Source organism: Linepithema humile, chromosome 6 (assembly GCF_040581485.1).
Source record: "Linepithema humile isolate Giens D197 chromosome 6, Lhum_UNIL_v1.0, whole genome shotgun sequence".
NCBI lineage: Eukaryota > Metazoa > Arthropoda > Insecta > Hymenoptera > Formicidae > Linepithema > Linepithema humile.
Window position 1 is genome coordinate 10,246,439 of NC_090133.1, and position 26,338 is coordinate 10,272,776.

The 26,338-nt window shown below is 38.1% G+C and overlaps 2 protein-coding genes across 5 annotated transcripts; one reads left to right on the forward strand and one right to left on the reverse strand.

Moving 5' to 3' along the window:
* Ubr3 (Ubr3 ubiquitin ligase) lies at nucleotides 1-25,735 on the forward strand. 2 transcript variants are annotated; one of them, XM_067358005.1, is made up of 28 exons: nucleotides 1-1,003; nucleotides 2,252-2,465; nucleotides 2,863-2,991; nucleotides 3,410-3,675; nucleotides 3,806-4,050; nucleotides 4,255-4,372; nucleotides 4,489-4,895; nucleotides 4,970-5,125; nucleotides 16,693-16,874; nucleotides 16,960-17,099; nucleotides 17,253-17,395; nucleotides 17,519-17,685; nucleotides 17,761-18,004; nucleotides 18,086-18,242; nucleotides 18,424-18,654; nucleotides 18,840-19,004; nucleotides 19,137-19,300; nucleotides 19,441-19,912; nucleotides 20,037-20,182; nucleotides 20,360-20,506; nucleotides 20,696-21,004; nucleotides 21,100-21,328; nucleotides 21,428-21,643; nucleotides 21,736-22,004; nucleotides 22,361-22,717; nucleotides 22,838-22,969; nucleotides 23,076-23,215; nucleotides 23,401-25,735. In XM_067358005.1, exons 1-28 carry the CDS (start codon nucleotides 760-762, stop codon nucleotides 23,516-23,518), a joined length of 5,907 nt encoding a protein of 1,968 aa, XP_067214106.1. In that variant the 5' UTR covers nucleotides 1-759; the 3' UTR covers nucleotides 23,519-25,735. The 2 variants fall into 2 exon arrangements, with proteins under 2 accessions (XP_067214106.1, XP_067214107.1); XM_067358006.1 differs by having other exon boundaries at nucleotides 18,843-19,004.
* orion lies at nucleotides 5,214-14,879 on the reverse strand. 3 transcript variants are annotated; one of them, XM_012360599.2, is made up of 9 exons: nucleotides 11,572-11,723; nucleotides 9,218-9,821; nucleotides 8,309-8,450; nucleotides 7,849-7,989; nucleotides 7,554-7,771; nucleotides 7,133-7,353; nucleotides 6,816-7,054; nucleotides 6,580-6,709; nucleotides 5,214-6,472 (listed from the first exon to the last, which is right to left on the reverse strand). In XM_012360599.2, the coding sequence occupies exons 2-9, from the start codon at nucleotides 9,719-9,721 to the stop codon at nucleotides 6,139-6,141; spliced, it is 1,929 nt and encodes a 642-aa protein (XP_012216022.2). In that variant the 5' UTR covers nucleotides 9,722-9,821; nucleotides 11,572-11,723; the 3' UTR covers nucleotides 5,214-6,138. The 3 variants fall into 3 exon arrangements, with proteins under 3 accessions (XP_012216022.2, XP_012216032.2, XP_012216013.1); XM_012360609.2 differs by having other exon boundaries at nucleotides 11,628-11,722; XM_012360590.2 differs by lacking the exons at nucleotides 9,218-9,821; nucleotides 11,572-11,723 and adding an exon at nucleotides 14,111-14,879.
* Nucleotides 25,736-26,338: the final 603 nt, after the last annotated feature.

A 26,338-nucleotide genomic window follows, 5' to 3' on the forward strand; every position in this document is an offset into this window, starting at 1 on the left:
GCCGAGCGAGGAGCGAGCAGCAAGTGGACGCGCCAGTGGGGTTGTCTGACCTCATATCAGTTTTAGATGTCAGTTTTCTCGACTCTATCTTCGGCGAGTTGGTCGATCGATTGGTTCACCATCGTTGAGCATTGATCTATCATACGTGGTCCGTCCTCACATCGTACCGTATTCGTATATCCATATCGTGTCGTGTCCTATCATCGTGTCGTATCGTGTCGTGTCGTGTCGTGTTGTATCGTACAGTATCGTGCCGTGTATCGTGTCGTCGTCGCACGGACGTAATTTCGCCTACTGGCGCGATCCGTTTGGGTACGGTGTTCGCCGTGGCTCGCCGTACCTCATCTCCGGAGAAGACGCAACTGGAGACACGAAGACATCAAGCTGCGTTTAGCTGTCGTGGTTACCGCATACGGTAACAACGCAGCGCCGTAACATTTGCATTAACGCAGAGTTCGTCCGAAGTCACCCCGACTTCGTTATGCTGCCAGCCACGATCACAAAGACAGCGACGACAATATTTTCCGGATCGAAGAGAGGAAACGCCTTCTTTCGTTGCTGATATGGGGCCATTGGTCGAACTTTCGGTCCTGGTTTACAGGCCCTCTCCGTTCCGAAAATAAATAAAAATCTAAGTGTGTTTGAGGAAAGTGAATACGACGACAACGACGACAACGACGACGACGACGACGACGACGACGACGACGGCGACGGCGACGACGACGACATCCTTTTGTAAGGTAGACGACCAGGCTCAGGATGGCCTCTACCTCCAGCAGCACATCGCCCGATGTGCAGGTGCTGATGGGCAAGGGCAAGCGCGGGGCGGCCGCGTATATCAGCCTGGCCACCGGCCGAGACACCGGTGGCTGCCCACCTTATCTCAACGAGTTACTGGACGTCTTGTTGAACCCCAGTAAGCCCATCGACGACTGGGAAACCATCGACTGGTGCAAGTGGCTAATGGCTGGTGGCCGCACACCTGATGAATTTGCTATTACAGGTTGATATCTTCGATAAGAAGATAAAATTCTATCTTTTTCGTTATATCTAGCAGGATGACGTGTGACTTGCAAAAGCAATAGAGCTTTGTGAAAAATTCTTTAAATTATTAAATGATACGAGTTATTGAAATCATTACAATAAAAACGGCTTTCTAGTTTACTAATATTACGGAAAAGATTAGCAGCATTTTATGGAAAATGTTTGTTTATTTTGATTTTTTATGATCATTATATTTATTGTTTTAATTAATAACGGGATTGTCAACAAGATGTTTGATAGTACAAGATTGTGTTTTTACAGTAAATGCTGTCTCTGATAAATTATTGTTACGAATTTCTGTTAGATACTTAAACATTAAATATAAACTTTATTTATAGCATTAATATACAAAAAATATATATAATTGTTATTATAATAGTTATTTGAGTACTAGCATTTTATTTAAAATATTATTAGTATTTTATTCAAAATGCCGTTATTCACAATTCAAAATGCCAAAATTCACACCTAGCATCTAGCTACAAAAGTTTATAAACAAAGTTAATTTTGTGGTTAAACAGGTAAATAATTTGTTTTCTGTAACAAAATTATTTAAGTATTATCAAAAATTGCTATTGAATTATGAGATATTTACATTCCTTCTTACGATAAGCATTTATTATATATATATATATATATATATAACAAGTCATAGTTCATAAACGATGTGCGGGTATAAATAAACATAATTTGCGTATTTGGCAGCACAGAATTTTTCAGATAACTATATAGTTGTTAAAAGACAAGTATAGAGTTGTAACTATAGTTGAGAGAAGTAAAACTAGCCTAACTTATGTTACAAGATTTTCATTGAATTTCTATTCCAAATGTTTATATAATGACAGTTTTATGGATAAAATATTAGTTTTTATAAATATATTACATAAATAATGACATGTGTGTTTGTTGTTTGTGTAATATAAACAATAAATAACACATAATAAAAATGTGTTATGAGAGTAAATGTAATCAGAACATTGTTCAGTCATTACATATATTTTGTTCTTTTATGTTGAATTATTAAATGAATATTGTAAAATAAGAATTTTTTAATTATAACTTTAAATATCTTTGAAGCAAAATATTATTTCTATTTTAACATTATTTATGTTTGCTTTAATAAAATAGTGAATACATATAATTTATAATTTGAGGATTATAAATTGATTATGCAAGTTTTATTCATTGAATGTCATACCTTTTTCAGTACGCACGTACGATAATGCTACTACCTGCGGTCTAGTGTGGACACCAAACTTCGTAGCTTATCGTTGCCGTACATGCGGCATATCTCCTTGCATGTCTTTATGCACTGAGTGTTTCAAGAAAGGAAATCACTATCGTCATGACTTCAACATGTTTCTAAGTCAAGCAGGTGGTGCATGCGACTGCGGTGACACATCTGTGATGAAGGAGACTGGGTAAATTGATTATTAAACACATTTCTCGCATTATATATATGCATAATGGAGATCTATGGGATATATGAAGTTATTGACTTCTTAAACATTTCATATTTCTTGAAATATTAATTCCTTCCTTAGTTCTCTTTCTCTCTCATGTGAAGTATCTCATGGATGATTTCTTAGTATGTTTTCCAGCAAAGGACACAAGTTGACACAAATCGACAGTATCACTCTGTTTTTGTTCGATATTCAATGAGCAACAGAGAGAATAATACTTTTGTGTCGTTTGTGTCTCTTGGTGGAAAACTACCTTAGCATATCTTTACACAGATCCCATAGATTTCCTTATAAACTTTGCAAAACATATTTTGAAAGTTTCTTATTGGTTACTGACATGTCTTTTGTATTCTAGATTTTGTGATAGGCACGGGCCAAAGGCTGCTGTAAATAAATTAGTTGCGCCATCAGATCTGATGTGTGTGGCCGAGGCGATGATGCCCAGAATTATTCTTCGACTTATACAACATTTACGTGAAAATTGGTATGTTGAATTTTGTGCTAATTATTAATATTATATCGTGAGCACGTTTGTAGTAAAAAGTGAGTCTTTGTATTGTATTTTACATATGAAGTGATGAAATTAATATGAAAGAAGATTATATCTTATCTATTTTCTGCTACGTAATTTAAACAGATGTATGTTTCATTGGAGTTTATATGTATTTTTGAAAAGAAACCAAATGTTTGTCCATGTTTATTATAACTCTTTTTTTCTAAAATATGTAGAATACAACTATAAATTGTTGAATATGTCTATAAATTATTGTTGACTTTGAATTATCTTTTATACAAAGGTCTTCAATTTAAATGTGCGAACAATAATAATTGAGAAAGAGGAATCAAATCTTAATAATGCATTAAACGATAATATAATAATTTAGAAATGTTTTACGTTTCAGTAAAATGGGTGTACCAGATTTTAGAAGTGCTATACACGAGGCAGACGCATACCTATCGATGCTACTTGACTTGAACAATATGGGCGCTTTAATGAGGCATGTTATGACGTCAGCTTTAACAAATCCGCAAAAATATCGAGGTCTCATGGATCCTTCTGTCTTAACCGGGCAGTCGGAATACGACAGCTATTGTCAAGATAGTAATAAAATATACCAGCATGCCGTGAAATCACTACCAAATCCGGAGCCTCCTGAAGAGTATAAAGGTAAACAGTGTAATTACTATGTATTGTAATAGAGACAATTTGTACGATAATTTTAATAATTTCTAGTATTAAAAGAAGAATTTATGTGTTTGGTGCAACGACATTATCGGCACGATTTGCTTTATTTCAGAATGCGTATCGCTTCAAGAGCATTTGGAGCATACTACATTTTTGGAAGAACTAATGTTCTGGACTGTTGCCTATGAGTTTCCACAGAAATTAGTCTGTCTGCTTTTGAACATGTTACCGGATCCCGACTATAAGGAAGCTTTGACACGCGCTTTTGTTCTACACTACAGCAGAATTTCGATGATGCTGGAACGTTCCACAGATCCTGATACGTTAAGTAATAGAGTAGTGCACGTTAGCGTACAGGTAATTATCTCATCGTCTGAATGATACAATATTATAAATAATCTAAAAGCTACTTATTTTTCTTAAAACTACAATTGTAACATATGTATATTTATTTTTTTTATTTTTCGAAAAGCATAATCTCTGAACGATAATAAGATCTTTATCTATAATGTATTTTTAAAAATATTTTTTATAATTAATTTCCAATTTGAAACTTTTCAGCTGTTTAGCAACGAAAAGCTAGCGTTGAGAATGGTCGATCAGCTAAAATTATTACACGTTATGGTTGTCAGTTTAAAATATATGATGAGCAAAATACTCATTCAAAACACTTTGCATGGTACGTATGAGTTCTGTAATAAATGAGTGAATGAGTGAGTATGAGAGAGAGAAGTGTGTGTTTAAAAATCGAAATAGGAAAATTGAAAATACAGATATTTCTAATCGATATTTCAGATCCGGATAAAAATTTCCACTACGTCGTGGATTGCGGACGTCAGGTGATGAAGGAGCACTGTTACTGGCCGTTGGTTTCCGATTTGAACAATGTGCTCTCACACAAACCAGTCGCCGTCAGATTCATGAGCGACAACACTCTCTTGGAGATGTGGTTCGACTTCCTTTCCATGTTTCAAGGAATGAACGTCAATCAGAGAGAGATGACTCAGCACGTCGAATTCGAACCCAATACTTATTACGCAGCGTTCAGTGCCGAGCTGGAAGCCAGTGCATATCCGATGTGGGCTCTAGTGTCGCATCTTCGCGGACGTGAGAGCGCGACGCTCAGTCGACGCGTGCTCACATTCTGCCTCACTGCTCTGCAAGATTGGCTCGACGCGGTGAACTACACGCATCCGAATGTAGTGAGTGTCTTTTTATATTTTTCACGCACACATTGCATCGTGGAAATATCTATACGTTTGTTGCTCTCTTTCAGAATGACAGTTTGCAAGTGTCGTTTCATCTGCCACTCCATCGATATCTCGCGGTGTTTATGTGTCAGGCTATCAGACAACAAGGAGTGACTCTGCGCGAACTGCTGCCTCCCACAGACATGTTGCACCTCCTCATGATGCATCCACTGCGAGTGCAGGTGAGTACGCACTTATGTATCTTTTACACACGTGTGTGTGGTTGTGATAATTTATTTTGGAAGATTTTATGCACTTATAATCGCAACGAAAGATAAAAAGAAAGATTTATTATTTATATAAAGATATTGTAAAGTTGGCTACAAAATTTTAAATAACATTGCCTATCGAGTTCTAAGTTAACTAAGACACAGTTTACAAAAGATAGCAATGTTACATAAACTTATAATATGAGGACAAAATTATCGCGCTAGTATTCTGCTTCTAATCTTAATCATAAATAAAATATTTTGTTCTTATTGCATAAACTAATATAAAACTTAAATCTGACGTGAAACATAATAATAATGAACTTGTGTGTTGATGAAGCAGTTTACACGTCGTTAATTTCACAATATAATTTTTAAAATATTGCAAATCTTAAAGATTCACTGAGAAACTGAAAAAATTTCGAAACTTATATTTTAAACTTTAGTTATATATTTCACATTTACATAAATCTAATTAACGATTTGACATCTCGTCTCTGGCAAATAATGAGTTTATTAATGAGTATAACACATTTAGTGAAAAATCTTTACTTAATCACGAAGAGTACATGAAACTTAAACATTAGTTCATAGTTGCATATAAAATGTCGATCTCGCGCAAAGGATTTTCGAACGACTTCAGAGAAAACATAATGTGGAAAAACTATAATTAAAAAGATATCAGTATTGTATCTTTGTGAAAATCTTTTCACAATTGTATTTCAATTAAAATATAGGACATTTGAAGATATTAAGAATTAAAAATTAAATGATATCATTATTTTCATCTTCAATCCGGATATTAAATTCCATTTCTCGCGTTATTTATAATGATTTTATTAAAATGTTCTGTGAAATTTTCGGAAACTTGACATTTTGCATGCAACGATTTGATCGATACGTCACCTCATATTACATTGAGGTTCTTGATAAATCACAGGTTCTTCGATCATTATTTCGACAAACTATAAAGGATGTTAAAAACTCTACGCGACTTTTATCTCGTTCACGGTCTCGAGAACCGCCGGTGCCGGCGGTACTTCGATTTGCAAATGCGGTGCGAAATCGTAAGTGATCAGTTTTAGGGTAACGAATCCGCCCGAACCCTTGCGACCCTTGTGAAAAACGCCGGCGCCCGCGATCGGCACCGGCGGGTTCGGCACGATCGGTTGAACGTCCAAGAAGGGAATCGTGCTCTGCGCGGCGTCCTTGCGTCGATCACTCGGTGCGAAATTCAAATATTGATTCACGGCGGAGTCCGGTACGTTCTGCACAGGATCGCGAATCGGTATATCAGGCTCGGTGAATGTCAGCTCAGTCCTGAAAGCAAATCGTGTCAATTGATAGTCCTACGAGAAGAGTTGATATCATATTCGTTGAATCTTAACATTGAAGCTAGAAAAAAAAAGGGAGGAAGAAAGTATCACCTGTCGGTAATGTCGTTGCTGTGCCAAAAACTCTTTATTTTTGGCTCGGTTAATAATCCGGATGTAAAGTTGAATGGAGTCACCATTATTTCCAAATTTAACCGGCTGCCGACCATTCGGAATCGAATGCCTGGGACAAATTTTATCATTTCAACGATTGTATGTTATATAAGTCGTGATATATTTCGGGAACGTGCATCGCACAAAGTTTATACCTAAATTTGATTTCGACTCACCTGTTAAAAGATGATCCTGCGGCGACGTCAGGTCGTCGAGATCCAAAGCGCGTCTTTCCCACACGAGTTTATGGTAATCAATGCCGCTTTTAACGTTACTGTCCATAACCGAAAAGTCATCGATTGGTTGCCACTCGATTGTAGACGTGTTGATTGCACCACGTGGCAGTAACTGACCTTCCTGAATCTGTATGTGAATAACCTGGTCTACCTTCTGCAATCTTATTCCGGTTATGACTCTGCAAATATGCAAATGTTATGTCTTCAGCTGCTTTTTCGATTAGATTTCGCACAAATTATTGATTGTAATTTCATACTTGTTATTCGAGACATCGGATGTTACGGATCGGAGACTGATATACCGATCGGAACTTGCATTGTGATCGTCGCAGTAGCAAAAACAGTAGCTGCAATGCCAGAAGAGCCATCGCCACCAACTGTCAACCTTGGTCGTTTGTCTGCGACATGTGTTTTTGTTCCCGTAAACAAGGCTGTTCTCGTATTGAATATATTCGTATCTTCTGTTGCTGCTTTTATCCTGAAAAGTGTGATTTAATCTAAATGGGAGATCATATCGCATCGTGTTATCTATTTCACTTTTTTCATTTCTAATTTTTAAACCGCAATTAATTATTCTACAACTCTTCCGTAACTCTACCGGAATCTTTTCGCATCGTTTGATCGTTCAGTCGTCTTAGCGCTCGCTCATTCTCGTATTCTAGAATTAAAGATATTTACCGAAGGGCAGATCCACATGTCGGAGTCGATGTACTCGCAATTCAATATCTTCCCGTTGCATCGACGCTGCTGTGAACAAAACTGATTTTGGTAGCAACCGTACACCTTGCTGTATCCGTAATAAGCGCAGTTCTCTTTGCATGTGGCGTCTGGATTCAAATCCACCTCGTTCACGATGTATCCTTGGAACAGCTGCTTCAATTCGGTATAGGTTTCATCTAAATAAATCGACAAACGTGCGCATGAGATCTACACGGATGTAAATTACTCACAACTTCTAGCTATCAGACTTTACCTAATTTGTGCACACTCGGATCACATCTCCAAAGATCTCTCGGGGCAAAGGCCATCGCGGTTTTCACGGCTCTCAAAGTTTCGGATGTCCTGGTCGCATATTGATTATTCAGAGTTTGGATCTCCTCGCTGAAGTTATTACCTGTTTTAAATTCAAGATTAGATTCACGTCAGTGATCACTTTCTCAATAGCTTCCTTCACTTCGCACGATCTAGTGCGAAGACCAATACTCTCAGAATTATCTTTGTAATTTATATAATTGCTACATTTTTTGCGATTATCGAGTTTCTCATTTTATGTTTAGCTTTTGATTCGCGATATCTAGTTGCACGCACAAATGTATTTCAAGGGGAATATAAACTCGTGAATATTGGTCTTAATTATCCTGTGTATCGTGCGACATCGAGAACGCTATATATAGGACGCAATACATTTAAACGTAATGGTCGGTGCTAGGTACCTTCGTTGTACAAACGAAGCAACACGTAGGAGAATTGAATCATAATGTGACCCTTGATCTCCGTCAACGCCACAGTATTGTAGAGATTGTACAGCAGTTGCTGCGGCGATTGCATCTCATTGCACATTTGGTACGCTGATTCCTGCACATACAAGAATGCTCTGCAGATATTTCCAAAACAGTTGTGTGGATCGAGAAACATCTGTAAAACTTAATCTCTCAGCAAGTATTATAAATCTCCTTCAGTCTTCCATGCTTAAATGAAAAATCGCTTCACTCAAAAAAATATTTCGCTGATGTAGTTAGATTTCTAGATATCGCAACAAGAATGTATCGCTATTTTTCGTATCTGTGAAAACATTGTTTGTCACATATAGAATTTATAGCAGTAATGTTCTAGCAATAGCTTCTGAAAAATTTAGGTACCATTGCTAAATGTTATTCACTGCATGATCTAACACGTGATTGATCTTATATAGATAGGCGCTTTAGAGAACCTTTCTTTTTAAAGTTCACAAACAATACAGATATATATTCTGTTTCTATCATCTAAACTGAAGTAATTAACTTAAGTAATTACATATGCAATATCACAACAGTTGCTAATCATTTATCTGTTTTAGTTAATTTTTTACACCTAGAAAATTTTAGCTATTATTGCAAGATCATTTTTTTGAGTGTTAGAGTTGTTAAACCTAAAAGTGTCTACTCGTCAAACAAACGATAATATTTATCTTCTCTCAGTTCGTTCGAGAAGATCACATTTCCTAGAAAAAGAATAACTTTACATGTCGGTCCTGTGTGGGCCAAGAATTCTTTGCTGTCCTTGTTTCAACTTTATATATTCCTGAAAAAATGTTATCCTCTAAAGACTCAGAGTATAGGATCGCAGCTGAGTATCTTAGGTACCTTAAAAGCCGCGACGAATAGCTTTTCATTGATGATCAAATTCGCAATTCGATCGAGTGCTTTCATAATAGAGGCGTTCGGATCGCGCAGGATCGTCTCGGCGAAATTCGCCAGCTGCTTAGCATTGATCGGCGCGTTCAGCTCGACGATCTCGCGCTGCATCTGTCTGAATATCCCGTAGAGGCCGTTGACGCCCTTGGCCTCGGACTGGGCACGGGCCCAGAGCCACAGGGAGTCCAGGGAGTGCAGGTGATCCTGCCGGTCCAGGGGAAACTGCTCGTCCACCCGATTGCCGAATCTTTTGTACGCCTCGATCACATACAAGTACTTCTCCCGCGAGTCGACGTTCGTCCACTTCCGTTCGTCGGCCAGCTCTTTCTTCAGTTCCATTTCCAGGTCTAACAAAGCTTGCCTGAGCCTGTCGACCGTGGACGCGTCATTCTTGATCGCGAAGGTTGTCGTAGCCAACGCTCCCAGCGTCAGCAAGCACGTCAAGTATCTCATTCTTGGAGTCACGGGTCTTGCCGATGACTCACTTATATTCCGCTTATGTTAGCAGGATTTCAGTTCCTTTCTGTGTTTATCTTCCTGACGAGTCTCCTATCTAAGACCGCAAACACGAAAGTCGAAGATCGGAATCGTATTCAAGTCGCATCGCTTGATTACATTATTATTATTTGTTTCATTGTTACTATTGCAATTATTAATATTCGCAATAAACTCTTATTATTATAAAATAAAATAAAGAAGGCTCTTAATAATCACAAATATGAAGAAAGGAGCTTAAAGAGCCAACGCTAGGTCTTGGTGCGATAAAATCTGAATCTGTATTTAATTATAAAAACACAAATATACATCCAAACGTCTCTGCCTGACATGAAGCCATCTTCAGTGTCAATAAGTTCAAACATGAAAGTACGCTGGTCGTTACAATAAAACTGATGTTGAAACGATGTAAAATATGGAAATTAGAATACCATCACGTTTAGTTCTAATTTCCATATTTTACATCGTTTCAACATCAGTTTTATTGTAACGACCAGCGTACTTTCATGTTCAAACTTATTTGTTGATGGCTGATGTGAAGATGGCTTGATGTCAGGCCGAAACGTTTGGATGTATATTTGTGTTTTTATAATTAAATACAGATTCAGATTTTATCGCACCAAGACCTAGTGTTGGTTCTCTAAGCTCCTTTTTTCCTATTATTATATTTGATATATTTTTATGTGTATATTGTTGCGCGATTTCAATTTCGTATCCTTGACGATAATCCGCGATATAAAACCGGATGATCTGAAAAAATGTGTGTGATTACGGCCGCAGGGAGTCATGACACGAGAGAGAGAAAGAGAGAGAGAAGAGGGAGATGGCTGTTAATGATGCATAATCTAGAACGGCTAGGAAACTGCTGGGTGACACTGTTTTCCTACGTCGAGCAGTGCGATTAAATAATCGTGTCTGTGTTAACCGCAGCAATGTCGTAGAATATTTCGTAGACACTTTTTTTCTTCCTTCTTGTCCCTCTTCGATCCTCGCAACTTGCCGTCATTGCTAAGTTTTAAATTCAATATCTTAAAATAGCTATCAATTAAACTCACATTAAACTTCTAATTAACAAGTTTATCGATAAGTGTTATAACTAATATTTTTCAATAACACCTTTTATCTAATCGTCCAAGCGACAGAGAACTTGAAGAGACATGCTTAAAGATAACAGATTTTTGAAAACATTGACATGTGAAGATATTTAAAGACTATTCTTATACCGACACACTTCTCACGTCTTATTTTAGCAATAAGTAATAGCGAAACTATTAAAATCTAGCGCAAAACATTTAATTGATAAACGAGTAGTATAAAATTTGGAGTGTCTAAAGAGAGAGACAAGTTGCGAAGCTCTGGAGGATCCAAATTTTAAGCAATTGAGCATCTTTATAACCGTTTTATAACGGTTAATTCCTCGACGTGTGCGAATTTTCACGTTCAACAATCACTATACGACGAGAGATACAAGAATTGCCTCTTATTCAGTGAATGAGCAGTGAATGTAATGAAGTGGTGTTCAAGGAAAAAAACAGAGAAGAAAAAAAGATATATATAGCCTAAGGACCTTTTCACAGGCCTTTTAATCACTAAAACAATAGAAAGGCGAGATTAAACACGTTTAAAAATCGTTTAAAGAGCTCCCCGATATCATTTAGAACCTATTAATCTTTTAACATCGCGTGCGCGCGTTTCAAATGATAACACGTTTTTTTAAATATTTAATTTGCGTTTCAATTCGCTTCTCTCAGCGTTTCGTTTTCTTCGTCGTGCGAGGGAATTTCGACGACAGATTGTCGCGTAAGCACCTTTCCGTCGCGATACGGGTCGCGGAATGTGGACAACAGTTCCACTACTGCTGTACCGATCAACCGCGAGGATTGGTATCACTGGGTGGTAGCCGTAACGAACCGTTTGGTTGATCACACTCGACTGAAGTTGTCTCCTCTACTCCACCTCCGTGTCCCCGCGTGTCTCGCCGCGTAGTTCCCCCCTGAACTCGCGGTGTTACATATAATACATACACTATACGTAACGTAATACTATAGATTGGAGCGAGTGGGAGTACGTTGGAGCATACGACGCGAACAAACTTACCTACAGTAGCGGTCAATGAAATGCACTCACCGAAATTGTTGTTTTCTTCAAACTCTGAAGCAAAGTATTGTACTAAATCGTAAAATTTATATTAAAGGACATTATTGACCCATAATTTTGATTAGAACATTTTAGTTGAATCGTTTTCATATATTTTTACATATTTATAAAAATAGGACAATATACAATAGAAACAGTACTTGCTTAATAAATTTGTATTTCACACGTATAACAATTATAGGAACAAATAATTAATTATAACAATTATTAATATTTTTTAATAATAACTAATATTTTGTGATATTTGTGATTTTTCACTTTCGGTCATTTTTCGGTGATTTGTCATTTTTATAAATACCACACGACACTCTTTGAAAATAAGTGTGAATTTGAACTAATTCCTAGCTCGTGTTTATTATCTATATATACCCAAATAAACCTAATTTAATTCTTCCCACCCTTACAGTATTTATCAAAGACAGGTTATTTCGAAGAGTCCTGCTGAGTACATTTCATTGACCGCTACTGTACATTCACGCGTATATATGCTCCGCGCCCTCCTCTCGTCACATTCGTAGCTGCATTCATGTCCAGAGAACGCGAGATATAATGAATGCAAAGAGGGGACAATGGCTAATTGTGCATAGGAAAATATTGAAATATATTAAAAAACAAATTTTATGTAATAGATTAGTGAAACTCATTAACGCGAATGTATGAAATTTAGCCTGCAAAAAGTTCAGTTCCGATCGTTGATTAATAAAAAAGTACCGATATTTTGGTGCATCGGAATAATCTTTTCGATATGAAATACGATTTTTTTCAAATCCATTCGAAAAGCTATTCCAAACCACACATGTGTGCTATACAATTTTGGTACGACAATTTTAATCGAGTGACTTGCACCAGTTTGCTGATTCGTGTTATTTGGTGTATGCGCTATACCGAAAAATGACGGATTTCCGTCAATATTATTCTGTGCTTTTCAAGACAACGAATAAAATCACAGTGAATTGGACTCGACAGCAGTCACTTGATCCAAAGCGCGATACCATTTCTCGGTACCTAATGCCCACCGTCCGCGTTTAATAGATACAATAGGGTTCCTGTTACGATGTTATCAGACGTATACGATGCTGCTCGTAACACGGGATCTTCGAGCACATCAATTTAGCGTATGAAAAACTCGCGTTCTGCGCTTTGTCAATTGAAATTTTTTAGATTTCGCTCGATTCCACTTGATGACTCCGCAATGATGACGAATAAAGTCGACTAATTTCTGTATTGCAACATGACATACAACTCTTCTACGTAAATTTACACAGACAAAATCGAGGACATTGCCGATGACGTTTCTTCCTGTTTATTCTGTTTGTGTTTTAGACAATATGATAAACTATCTCTACTCGTTATCTCAATTACTGTTCGTCACTCTTTAATTCTCAAGAGATACAAGCAATAAATTAGAGATTAAACAATAATATAAAATAATAAATAACAAACGTAGCGATAAAATAAAGCAATATATAACAAATATATATTATGAATGTAGTAGTAGAGTAAAAAATAATAAAATAAATATTATCTTAACTTCTAAATAAAAAAATAAATCGAAAAATATATTGATAAATGATAAAATGTAATACAATAATAAAGTAACAGAATATATAGAGTGTAATTTACGTAATAGAACATATAGAAATGTATTATATAAATAATTTTGCACCTGTTTTAAATAATAGTCCATATGTCTTCGACATTTTAATCATCGATAAGCATAATTTATGTATTATTTAACCTTTTATACTTTAAGATATTCAGATTCAGATGCAGTGCAATAAACGATTGCATTTATGACAGTGTGTCAACACAAAGTGTCTCATTCCATAAATCTTCTTTTACAAGTGATTTTTCATGCTTATCTTGAGATTCAAATTAATTAAAATGCAAAAATATTAATTGATAGTTACAAAACTTTAGTCTTCTCTGGAAAAGTGAAATAAAACGAGTTAAATCAAATATCAACAAAATGGTCTTCAACTACAGGTTCTTGTTTAGATTAACATTCCATCGCACTATCCATGTGTCTCTTATTCTCTTTCTCGTAGATCTCTTAAAAGTGTAAACAAAGCTTCGAATTGACACATTGATGAAGTGCCTTGATTACCATCCGCATTCCTTTTCGAATGTCAAATAAATCTATCCATCCTCTTCGTCGCGACTACTGTTTTCACACACCGTGCAACTTACCTGCATGTGACTGGCTAAAAGTGTAAGAACACTTCTGTTGTACACCTGCTGCTCGGATGGCACCATGAGTCTGTGTATCGATTTCAAAACGTCCGGAAGCTCGCCCAATCTGGGTGACACGCAGGCCTCCGCAAACTGCACGACAGTGTACTTTTCGAATTTATCCGGACTGTCGACGTAATTGCCGAAGGTTTCGTACATTCCGTGCACCTGGCCGACGTAATGCTCCAGCTCCTTCAGACTGTCGTCCAGTCTACGTTGCATTGGCAGTCGCAGTAGCAGTTGCGTCAGGATCGTGTCCATCTTCGTTTCCATCCGATCCTGATAAACATCGATCTTCTTCGACACACGATCGATACGCTGGCGCAACTCTCTCTCTATCCTCTTTACAAACACAGAGTCACTATCTTGGGCATCTGGACCACGTGCACGGATCATCTCGTAGGATTCCAACACCTCTCTTATGGTTTCGGTGCCCAGCTTGATCAGATCAAACGCATCGTTCAGGCTGACGTCGAAGCCGTAGCTGGTCTTCGTCGTCGACGCGAGAACGAGAAGTAGAGTCGCGAGTATTCGGAATTCGGCCATTTGGGAAGGAGTTGGGCCTAAACGCGACGCGAAGTGACGCTCGGCAGAGAGAAAAGTTGCTACGCTAACGTCGGTTGTCAGCGACGCGCCAGGGTTAATGTACAATTCTCGTACGGCTTGATTAAACGTCACTCCAACATGCTCGAACGACCGTTACAGACTGAGAACGGCGGTGAGCGAGCGAATAGTAGGGGAGGGTATTGCCACATCCGTGGCCATGGATGTGAAGGCGTTCTGAATGGGATCGGTCTGTTCGTTTCAGTTGCTCTGTCCGGCACTGTCCACACTTTGTCCTTTCTCGTTTCACACGAGTGCGGTTGCACGTCTCATTTTAAGTGCAGCAGGTATGAAAGTGTGGATGAGACAAACAAATGTAGAAAACTCGGATCGTGAGAAAGTACAAAGAAACTGAAATGGATACGCGCACATGTGTGCGCAACTCGATTTTGGTAGAAAACATACATGTTTATACTGTAACTAGACCGCTAAACTCGGTCAAATACATGACTTCAAAACTTACGTACGAAATATAGATAGATTGTGGCAGTGCAAAATTTATTGGCGCATTAATAAAAATATGTAATGTAAAATTTTAATTATTGGCGTGAAAAGCGACATACTTAAAGAAGAATAGAAATATATATATAAACTGAGAGAGATATCCTAAAATATTTATAAAATTGAACAAGAAGAGAACTATATACGACAAATTTATATTTAATTTGTGTTATAACTTTTTGTTTATTATGTGAGAAAGTGGTCTGCAAGACTGCTATCAGATGTTTTATTTATGTTTGTTGACAAACGTTTTTCAGTTACTAATGTGACCTTCTTTAAAATACGTTTTTTAAGGCACAATAAAGAAAATATTAGGAAGAGCAATTTTTGGAAGTATTTTACTTCAAACAAGGGAATGGAATGAATTAATTGTTTTTAGTTCTTATTTTCTAATTCATGATTAATCCATTTTTTATTTTCTTGTTTTGAAAAGAAATAATATCAATTTCCTATTTCTAATATTTAATATTTATTTTTATTTCTAATATTTTCTCTATTGCGCGTAGGGCCTAAACTTTAAATTTGTCTCGTACGTATTTTAGACGATCGTCTTTAACAATTATAAGTAACGCAATTTTAAAGAGAATCAACTTAAATGTAATGTTACGTGATTATATTCGCACTATTGTTTATCGCTAAAAAGTAATAGTTAATCGAACAACAAAATCAAACTCGTTGCAATCCGTTTCCAAGCAATAATTCAAGCAACATTCAACTAAAAAGGACGAATACAGTAAGAGCGATTACAGCGATATGCGTTTTAATTGCGTTAATTATAATAGATTTGTTACAAATGATCATCTAAAATACGTACGATGCGAAATAAAGTTTAAGTAGAAAACCGAGAACGCAGACGCTAAAAAGGATCGCATCAGTGATCGAAATGTTTGTCAACATTCGTAAATAAGGATGAACTAGAATTATATTATTGTTTGTAATATCTATTCGCAAATAAAAAAGAGAATTAGGGAAGACAAATTTTTGACACTCTTAATAAATTATTTTATTCAACTGAGTTAGTTAATCAGCTGTAGACTTCAACATCTGTCACATATGTTTATACACAGAACGTTTGTATGATGCGTTTGCATTTTTATATAAGTTTCTGTATCATTAAACCACATGTTACATGATACGAGGAGATAAAAATCGCATCAGTCATCAAAAACGATATTTAAATTCGATTTAATAACAACAACGACTGCAGCAGAGAATAAAAATTAAATAAATATTCTACAAATGCATAATTGAATATTTTTCCATGCTTATATTTTATTTTATTACAACTCTTACCGCAAAACACAAATAATCATATGCGAAATGTCGGAGGAGACTGTCAAGTTACTGAATATCTTTAATAAATTGTGCAACATAATATCTTAATTTTGCTATAATGTAATAAAATATTAACTTTTCCTTATTTTTTTTGCTTTCAGGTGGCATTTTATGAAATCTTGAACGGATTGTGGGTTCGCAACGGACTGCAAATAAAGGGCCAAGCTATGACATACATACAGTGCAACTTCTGTAACTCCATGGTGGACGCGGATCTGTATCTGCTACAAATCTGCGCCACGAAATTGGTACCGGACGTCTTTCTGAAAACAGTCATTGAAAAGTATGTCCTCTGCTTTTACTCGTCTACGTTAAATTGAATAATACGATCAAGTATACAATTATTGTATTAAAAAATCCCTATGCAGATTTCACGTGAGGGAATGGATGAGTTTGTGCTTGTATCACGCTCCGCAAAACGAGTATCTCGAGGGCGAGCACGACACTCCGATGTTGGAGAGCTGTCTGACGTTCTTAGCCACACTGGTTAACGTTAGAACAAATCTCGGTGGGTTTCTTGCCGATTTTAATCCCGTTTCTTGTGATCAGAACAAGATAAATACGATTATTACATTTATAACAATAAGATTGGAGGACATAAGATGTCACCAAAATATCTTAGAGCGAAAATACGATTTTGAAGACGTTTTTACATTTCCAGGTTTATCGGATCCTGAGATGTCTCGCCTGGAAATGGTGACTCTGTTATGCATGTGTGACAAGACACATAGCCAGTTGATGGAACTGATGCCGGAACGGTGTGGAACTACTCAGAATAGAGACTTTGAGTCTGTTCTAGCTGAGGTATGCCAATATTCCCTTACATTTGCTGAAGAGAATGAATTTTCTACATTCTAAACGTTGCATATTACAATTTTTATACATTGTTAGGGATTCTAACTCTTGTTTCTAATGTAATGCTCGCAGGTAGCGCAATACAGAGCTCCGAATCTCGAGGCAAGCGGCAATATGCAGCAAGGCATGTACGGACCGAAACCATGCGTGTGGGATGAGCTGTTCGATCCTTTGCACGTTTTGTTAAGAGCGGTCCATAGAAGAGACTTTCAGATATCTATCGACCGCTTCACAGAATAGTACGTATTTTACGGTCGAAATGTTGTCCGTACTTGTGAGCGGTTCGTTCGGTAAACGATATCTTTCTATTTCAGTGTGAAGCAATCGGGCAAGCTGAAGAACGGCGCAACGCCCTGGCCACCGTTCAGACACCCCGCTCCGGTATCGCCGGACTACGACGATCCCCGGATCGTCTTGCGTTCGAAGGTTTTCCACGCTATGATCCTGATAATACTCTACAAGGCTGTGAACGGACATAACATATCGGAGCATGTTATGGCGCTAGCTATTTATCTCCTGGAAATGGCAGTGGTTACTGCGGAATCACCGGATAAATCTGTGAGCGGCTTTTCTGTTCAAAGTGATCTTTGGGCTCGCTTCGATCATTTCTTTGTGTAACTTGGCTGTAATCATTTTCAGAAGAGTCCTTTGTGCCAGTACACCGGCGGCACCTCTCGGGTGATCAAGGACATGGATTTGGCTGGATGGTACGAGAACGATAGTTTGTCCGAAAATCTGAGAACAGTGATACCTCGAGTAATTCTAGTCCAAGAGTCAGAGCCGAATAGCTCAGACAGTGAGTATAGTCAATTAAAAGTGTGTCGTGTCACATAATAATGTGATTCATTTAACTGAAAACGCTAATTGTCTTAAAAAAAGATATATAATAATATTGCAAGAAATATGAATCTTACTGGATAACAATTGGCAGCGTGTCGATTGTTTAACAACGGTCTAATTGGTTTGCTAATGATCAGGTGAGTTCGAATGGGAGACTCAAGGGGAGATGAGCGAAGTGACGACGTCCTTGATGTTGAACGACGGCGCCGATGATGGCGCGGAGGAGGGTTCTCTGGAATTGTTGAGATTTGCCGTGGACACCGTTCGAGACGACAATGTCGCGTCAAATGCGAGCGCGACATCTCTGCCAGCTCTACTACCGTTGACCGAAAATGCTACTTCCCTGCTGACTTTATCATCTACTAGAGGTCAGTAAGAGCGTATTTTCTCTCTCTTTGATGAAAAGATAATCTTTCAGCAATTGTATCATTATTCAAGAAACATTTTATCCGCATTGATACATTTGTCGCGTGGATCACACAATTTTTGAAAACACTAGTCTAAATATGCGTTAATTGTTGCGATATTTTTATGAACTTTCATCGCATTTCAGTAGAATACGATATGGCCATTGTACCTGAAGACAGAATCGTCGCCATACACGCTAGTAACCTCAGCGAGGACGATCGAACGATACCTCGGACGATACAAAGGGCTCTGCCGCCGCCCAGGGAAGAATCTATGGCTCTGGCAATCGAATCGTCTTCTTCGCCAAATAGTACGTTTTTCCTTTCTTTTTTTATTATTAATTCTTGAAATGTAAGTCGAAATGTTGAAATGTAACATATAATTAAGACGGTTTTGGTAAGAAGAATATTTCTTTACACTTTTTTGAAATTCCCCTTTCCAGATGTAGCTGATGACCAGCCCGCGTTACCACCTGCTCCTCAACGCCCAGCGGTTATGGCTGGAAACGAGATAGTCGCCACACAACCGATTGTCATCAGAACACTAAGAGATATCATCCCGTCCACGTCGAATTCTCACAAGCATTTTAAGAGAAGAGAGCCACAGGTAATATCTATTTTTAATATCTTGTATCTACATTTGTATTTTACACGTTAAACTTTTATATCTCTTATACAGATATATTTTGCACTAAAAGTAATATTTACAGCTTGATTACGCTCGCAAAATATTCGTGTGTTTTCCAGAGCGGATCGATGCGGATCAATGAGTCATCGCAAACCGTCAAGGTGGGAGAGAGCATAATATCCTTGCTGTTGAAGTTACATTCTCAATTATCGGGCGTGCCGGACAGCTACAATCCCGAGCAAGGTGCAACATTGGACAACGAGCCCGGTAGCAGCAGTAGCAGCAGCAGCAGCAGCAGCAGCTCTTCGGCGTCGCCGCCGTCAAGCGAATCGCGAATCGGCGATGGACCGTACTTCATATCGCAGCTACTTAAGAAAATAGCGGACTTGGATCCGATGTGCAAACAAACCATTATCGAAACTAGGAACAAATTGTGGCCTCGTATGCAGGAATGCAAAGAGGACGAGCAGCGTGAGAAGGAGAATCGCGAGCGAGAAGAACGGCGAAGAAGAGCGAAGGAAAGGCAGCAGAAATTAATGGCGGAATTCGCCAACAAGCAGAAGCAATTCATGGAGAAAGCAATGAAGACTGGTAAGTTAATACGTGAAAAGTTGTAATATAAATTATCACTGGATCTTGTTTTAAACAAGGATAGTGTTTATTAGGAAGCTATGAAAGTCCGTCACATTAATCAAATGCTTGTTCTTTTTTACAGAGGAAGCAGGCGCGTCTGGGATGGATTGGGATCAGGAGGAAAATACGACTAAGCTAGCTAGTAAAAAAGAATACGACTGCGTGATATGTAATCAGACCACTCCGAGCAGCGAGGATAAGCCGATGGGACTTGTTGTATTGGTTCAAGTAATGCATTTTCCGTTTGTTAATTCTCAAGATCCAGCTATCTTTCATTCCACAGAAGATAAATTAGATATTCCGCTCTTTTGATCAAATAATATTGGCATTTTAAAGGCACAAAAATAACAAATTTTTAGGAAAGAATTTTGTATCACTCGCGTTACACGTGTTTTCTTCGCGCAGGCGACCAGCATTATCGGCCACGAACGACAGCAATCGGATAGGCTAGTTCTTCCCACGTCTGACGAGGACCCGCCTATACCGAAGGGAGACACCCGCGGTGCCCACTTCGATCGCAGGATGGACGAAATGAGTCGTTTATTCGACACGGTAAGCGAATTTTTCAATACTTCCTTTTCCGCGCAAGATGCAACCGGCATAAGTCAAGAAATTCCTCCTACTTTTCTGAAAATAATGCACAACGCGAAAGATATCGTTCTTTGGTTCTGTGAAGAGTTTAAGAAATCCTTTCCATCACATTGCTGTCTTTATAATATTGTATTTTTTTTCATTTTCCAGTTTTCGTGGCTACTTTCGGTCAATTTGGGCTGGGAGGGCGGCGTCCACGTGCAAACGTGCGGTCACCATCTGCACCTCGATTGCTTAAAGTCCTACCTGGAGTCCCTTCGCAGTCAGCAGCGACAGCAGAGCTTGGCGGTGGAGCGGGGCGAGTACCTGTGTCCGCTGTGCCGGCAGTTGGCCAATTCCGTTCTGCCGCTGTCGCCGCAGTTGGGCGAGTGCTCGGCGGTTGTGCGATCCCGTCATGCTTCCACAGAAACTATACTCACAGATCTGAACACTTTCCTCAAAGAAGTACAACGAAATCCAGTACGTATACGCTTCGCGCCTTTCTTTCGCCAGAAAGCCTCCCCTCCGAAAGAGTTGAAGAACGCTCGCTAAAGTGTGCTCGTCGCTTCTTTCAGAAATCTTCGAATTTGGCTGTGGCGATGGGAAAGGCTATGGAAGACATGACAAGTTGCACGTACCTAAAATATAAGCAAAAGAACTGTAAACCTAGTCATCAAAGCTTGTTCCTCTTCGTAACCTCGGTAGCTCGAACCAATTTCGAGATCGAACTCGTGCAACGCGGCGGATCGTTGTGCGTTCCACCGCCCACCACGATACCTCTGACGCCTAAGCGCGACTGCATAGGTACGTCGGCACGTTTCAATGCCGATTCATCAATCGGTTATCTTGCGTGCGTTCGTGAATACCCGATTTGTGGGTCTGAAATGCATATTTCTCTTTCAGTCGCGCTCCTCCACGTCTTGGCGATGCACGCTCGGGTGCTAACGACGTGGCCGGTGCATCACGTGTGGCAGCAATTGTCCGGCATATCCTTGTCGGAGGAATCGGCGGCCTCGCTCGCCTTGACGCCGCACGAGAGGGAAGTCCCTCTGCTTCTGCGAGACCCGACCGCCATGCTCATTCAATTTATACTGCTATTGCCGCTGCACTTGGATCAGAGTACGTTTCAGGAATTCTACAATTATACGAATTTCTTCTCGCGTATCTGTTCGCGAGTGAGAATGTGAACTAACGCGCCGTTTCTCCCGCAGCGTATTTCTCCGGCGTGGTGAAGGTGCTGTACAACTTGCTGTACTATCAGGTGATACTACAGATAAGCTGTAATTTCTCAAGAGCGGAACGAAACACGATCTTGAAGAGAAGACGCAGCTGCGCCGCCACGCCTTCGGAGGCTTTGCTGGCCAAGATTATCGAGTGCTTTAACGAGAGCGGACTCTATTCCGGCACAGACGACGACAAGCCATCCACTTCGTCCTCCACTTCTTACGCCAGAGTGAAAACGCATTGCATCGAGCAACAAGTACGAGTCCTAGACAGAATAACATAATAATTTTAAGCACATATAATGCAAAGGCCCTATAAATTCAAGAAATATAATAGAATGGCATCAAAAGCCGTCGCAGGATGTTAAATTTTTACTTTTTCATAAAGAAATTAATAAATTAGTCCACAAGAGACAGTTAGATTGTACACCGATCTCAGATCGAGATACCTAAAGGTAATTTTTAAGTACATTGTTCTCATATATCGAGAAACTTTAACGTACTAAACTACGTATAGGAATTATTGGAGAGAAAGGATAATAATTTCAATTGCAAACTTTTTTTACGCACCTGCATTTTGTGCACATCGCAAATCTGTTCTCGATTCATTCAGATCCAGTCGCTGTGCTTGCCGTTTCTTCGGGTGGCGTCACTGCTGCGTTATCATCTGTACGAGCAACCGTTGCCGATGATCATAACCCCGCAGAGTGAGTTTGTAAGACTGGTGTACTATCTGGAGCTGGTCACAGAAGGCATGAGCTGGGATAGCTTCTACTCGACCGTGGCGTTGAATTGGCAGACACCGGAAGCAAGTGTCTCGGTGCCGCTCTTCTGGTGCGATCAGCTGCTCGCGTTCCTCACCAACTGGCAGGGCCACCTGCCAGCTCGGGGCCTGATCATGGAGCAGCATATATCGTGGCAGGTGCCGAAACTGCTTAGTCTTCCGAGGGAATACGAGAAAATCTTCACGGTAAGGTTTCAGTCGCAAAAGTTCCACTTGCACTCGTGCCGAGGAAAGTGTTCGCAACACGGCTTTGGTTATTTGACCCCCCGAATTCACTTGTAATTCAAGATAAAATCCTTTTTCCAGTATTACCACGAGCGACAGTGCAGTCAGTGCCACTCGGTGCCGCAGGAAATTAGCATCTGTCTGTTGTGCGGCACCATCGTTTGTCTCAAGCAGACCTGTTGCAAGCAGATGAACGTGTGCGAAGCTATTCAGGTGAGCATCTTTCACGCGCGCGCGCGCGCGCACACGTGAGAAGCTGCGAAATGCTACTTTTGCCTGTGAAACTTCTTACAATTCTTACACATTTTTATACGTTCAGCATTCGATTGATTGCGGCGGCGGAACTGGCATCTACCTCGTTGTAACCTCGACGTACATCATCGTGATACGTGGACGGCGGGCGTGTTTGTGGGGATCTTTGTATCTGGATGACTTTGAAGAAGAAGACAGAGATCTAAAGTGAGTACACAGGACTCGTTATAGAAAGCATAAAGTAAAAAATGTATGAACAACGGCGCAGATAAATATCAAACGTTTGACATACGAATATTTTCGACATTTGAAAAGATATAGAATTCAATTCGTTGGAACATTTTTTAAACGAAGCTTTTAAAAGCATTTAATTAATAATCTTTTTATTACAGACGTGGCAAGCCGTTGTATCTCAGCCAAGACAGATATCAGCTTCTGGAGCAGCAATGGCTGGCGCACAGATTCGATCATACGAAGAAAACGTGGGTGTGGCATCGCGACGCTCTGTGACCTCTCACGATGTCGTTGTACATCACTCGTCATTCTTAAGCTCAGTCTCGAAGAAAACACTGTCCTCGCCCTTTTATCTGTATTTCGCTCTCGTGTATTTCGATTCCCACAATTTATTCTCATACGAAAACGCCTCGTCCTTTTCGCGGTAACGCTCGCTTCAGCGACTAACAGGAAGTAGATCGTCCTTTAACAAATACCATTGTATTTATTATGCAGTCGAGTAAGTAATAGGTATATAAAAAACGACGAATGAAAGTATTAAGAGAAAAGATGCGCGTCTGGGAAGAAAGACAAATTTGTTCATATAGTCATGCGAAACAACTTGAATAATAATAAATATATAGAAGTTAATAAGTCAGATAAAAAATACTTGTAAATTTTATTTAAACATATGCACAGGGTCATTGTTTATTTCAATCTTTCCGCGCAGTTATTTTTGAAACTAGTTGTCGAAGAAAATTTTAATCATATTATGCCTACTTTCGAATTATAACGTCGAGCCGAATAAGAATAGAAAATAATTTTTATACTTTCTCGCAATATCTACCACCTATTTCGTAATTATTCACGCGGAGATTGAAATGACACACCTTGTATATACGCGTATACATACACATGTAATATATAAAGTACGTCTTAATAATAAAAAGAAGGAAGAATATGTACTTATCTAGCGTGTAGCATTTGTACCTTCTAGAAGACGACATTCAAATGGCGAAAAGGTGGAAAAAAAGAAACTTGCGTGCCGCTTTTCAAACGATCCGAATAACTCGATATTGGAAATGAATAGTTTTAGACTCATCCTCTCCTGCTTCTCAAGCGCGCTTCGCAGACATTTGTAAAACAGACGCAATTTTCCCGCGAGTACTTATATTTTGACAAATGCGTAACATGCGCTGATTTTCCAAACATTAACATTGCTGTAAGTAAGAAGAAATAGTTAGATATGCGAGAGGAAAAGGAAGAAAGAAAAGAAAATATCGAAGACTGATGTCTTTAAATGCTTTCTATAGAAATTCTATTTATGTCCGATGACGTATATATATATATATTCTAGTTCAATATATATATATAATAAAATAATATATATATATTATATATATATATCTAGTTCAATATATTGTCAGAGACTATTTTTATTATTTACACCCGATATATTATTTAATCCGTGCGATATGTGTGGTAGAGCTGTATGAAACAAAGGATACATTAGTGTAGATTGCAAATTTTTATCACGTGATAACAAGCGCAGGATAAGATAGACAAATCGATGCCTCTTTATTTCAAGATGTAGTATAGAATTATAGTTTATTACGATCAATATGTTGACAATGTGTAAGGAAAGAGTTAGAAGGATCACATAGATGTTAAATGTCGCGAAATTATGCAAAATCTGTTAATTGTAAATGGTATCTTGTTTCATTATAATGGTGTTTATGTTGAAACTGACGTTTATTTTGCATATATCGCTTGTTATTGTTTGCAAAGAGCGATCTATTATATATATCGGATATTTTTAGAAAATAGTAATATATATGTATATATACAATGTTCTACATTTTATACATATGCACATACAATGTAGAATACAATGTAGAACATTGTGTATACGTATATATATTATTATCTTGCGAGATTTTAATTTTAACGATAGATTCTCCGATAAATTTCAAATTAATTTTCCTACATTCAAAATGCCAATATTTTTATTAATTAAATCTTTGGGAAATGTCACGATTGAAAATTGAATTGATTTCGTTAATTTTAACAAACGATTCAACGTGAATTGTAATCTCAGAAAATTTTAATTCAATTCGGGCGAAAGATAAATTGGAGAAAAAAGAAATCTGTCATTAAAATTGAGATCGCAAGTTACGAGTTACACTTTGTATATACATCAAGATTTTTTAAATTGGTTTCAAACTCCGTATGTTTCAGACATGTTTGCAATACGAAACTGACTTTTTTTTCCAATACAATTTCATACTGTAAATATGTAAGAATGACATGGCTCGCCACATAATGTGTTATTAGTCAATGCTCGAAATAAGATGATTTGTATATAAACTATATGATTATTTTTAGGAGTCTTTGCTAATAAGAGTCTACGATAAAACATGTACGATTAAAAAAAAACCTTGAGAATTAACGAATTATACATTATAATTATCAAATATGTTCAATGTATAAATAAAAACGATTCTGTCAAGAAGATACGTAGTCTCATCTGTTAAACTTACGCTTTATAATATTTTTTTTTATTAATGCTGCGATTATTCACAAAAGGATGACAAAATGATTTACAATTGTTATTATTTTTATTACAGCTTAAACGTAACAATTTTTTATACCATATTTGTATTGTTTTTTTTTTGTATATGCTTCTTAAGGGGGAGTAAAAAAAAAAAGGGAACCAAGACATGCAATTTCCGTGGGCGAGTTTGAATGATCAAGGAATTCACGAATGTCAAACGCATTTAGAATTAGTGGATAATTCAGTTATTCTATTTCCGACAATATATATATTGCCCTGATGACACGAAAACGGAAACACAATGCACAATATATAATTGAGATATGCTGCTCGCGCGCCTAAATGTTTTATAAAATGACTCAGGAATTTGCTGTTTGGCGTTTTTCAGTAACAACTCGGCCTGGTACAGGAATGTAAAATACCACATTTTACAATATCATACGTCAAATAAAAAAAAATTACATTTTGTTTAATTATACGTGATGTGTGTCTGTGTAATTGTGAGTGCACGTTAATGCGTGTGTATGGATCGTATTATCTTTTTTTTATATCCGTTTTCTTAG

What these genes read in the sequence shown, in the direction of transcription:
- Ubr3 (XM_067358005.1), top strand. Translation starts at nt 760, where the DNA reads ATGGCCTCTACCTCCAGCAGCACATCGCCCGATGTGCAGGTGCTGATG. An exon ending in CAACATTTACGTGAAAATTG is followed by an intron (nt 2,992 to 3,409) that starts GTATGTTGAATT and finishes TTTACGTTTCAG; the next exon opens with TAAAATGGGTGTACCAGATT. An exon ending in CGCATTGCATCGAGCAACAA is followed by an intron (nt 22,005 to 22,360) that starts GTACGAGTCCTA and finishes CGATTCATTCAG; the next exon opens with ATCCAGTCGCTGTGCTTGCC.
- orion (XM_012360590.2), bottom strand. Translation starts at nt 14,698, where the DNA reads ATGGCCGAATTCCGAATACTCGCGACTCTACTTCTCGTTCTCGCGTCG. An exon ending in ACATGTGGATCTGCCCTTCG is followed by an intron (nt 7,354 to 7,553) that starts GTAAATATCTTT and finishes CACACTTTTCAG; the next exon opens with GATAAAAGCAGCAACAGAAG. An exon ending in TCCGATGTCTCGAATAACAA is followed by an intron (nt 7,055 to 7,132) that starts GTATGAAATTAC and finishes GCATATTTGCAG; the next exon opens with AGTCATAACCGGAATAAGAT.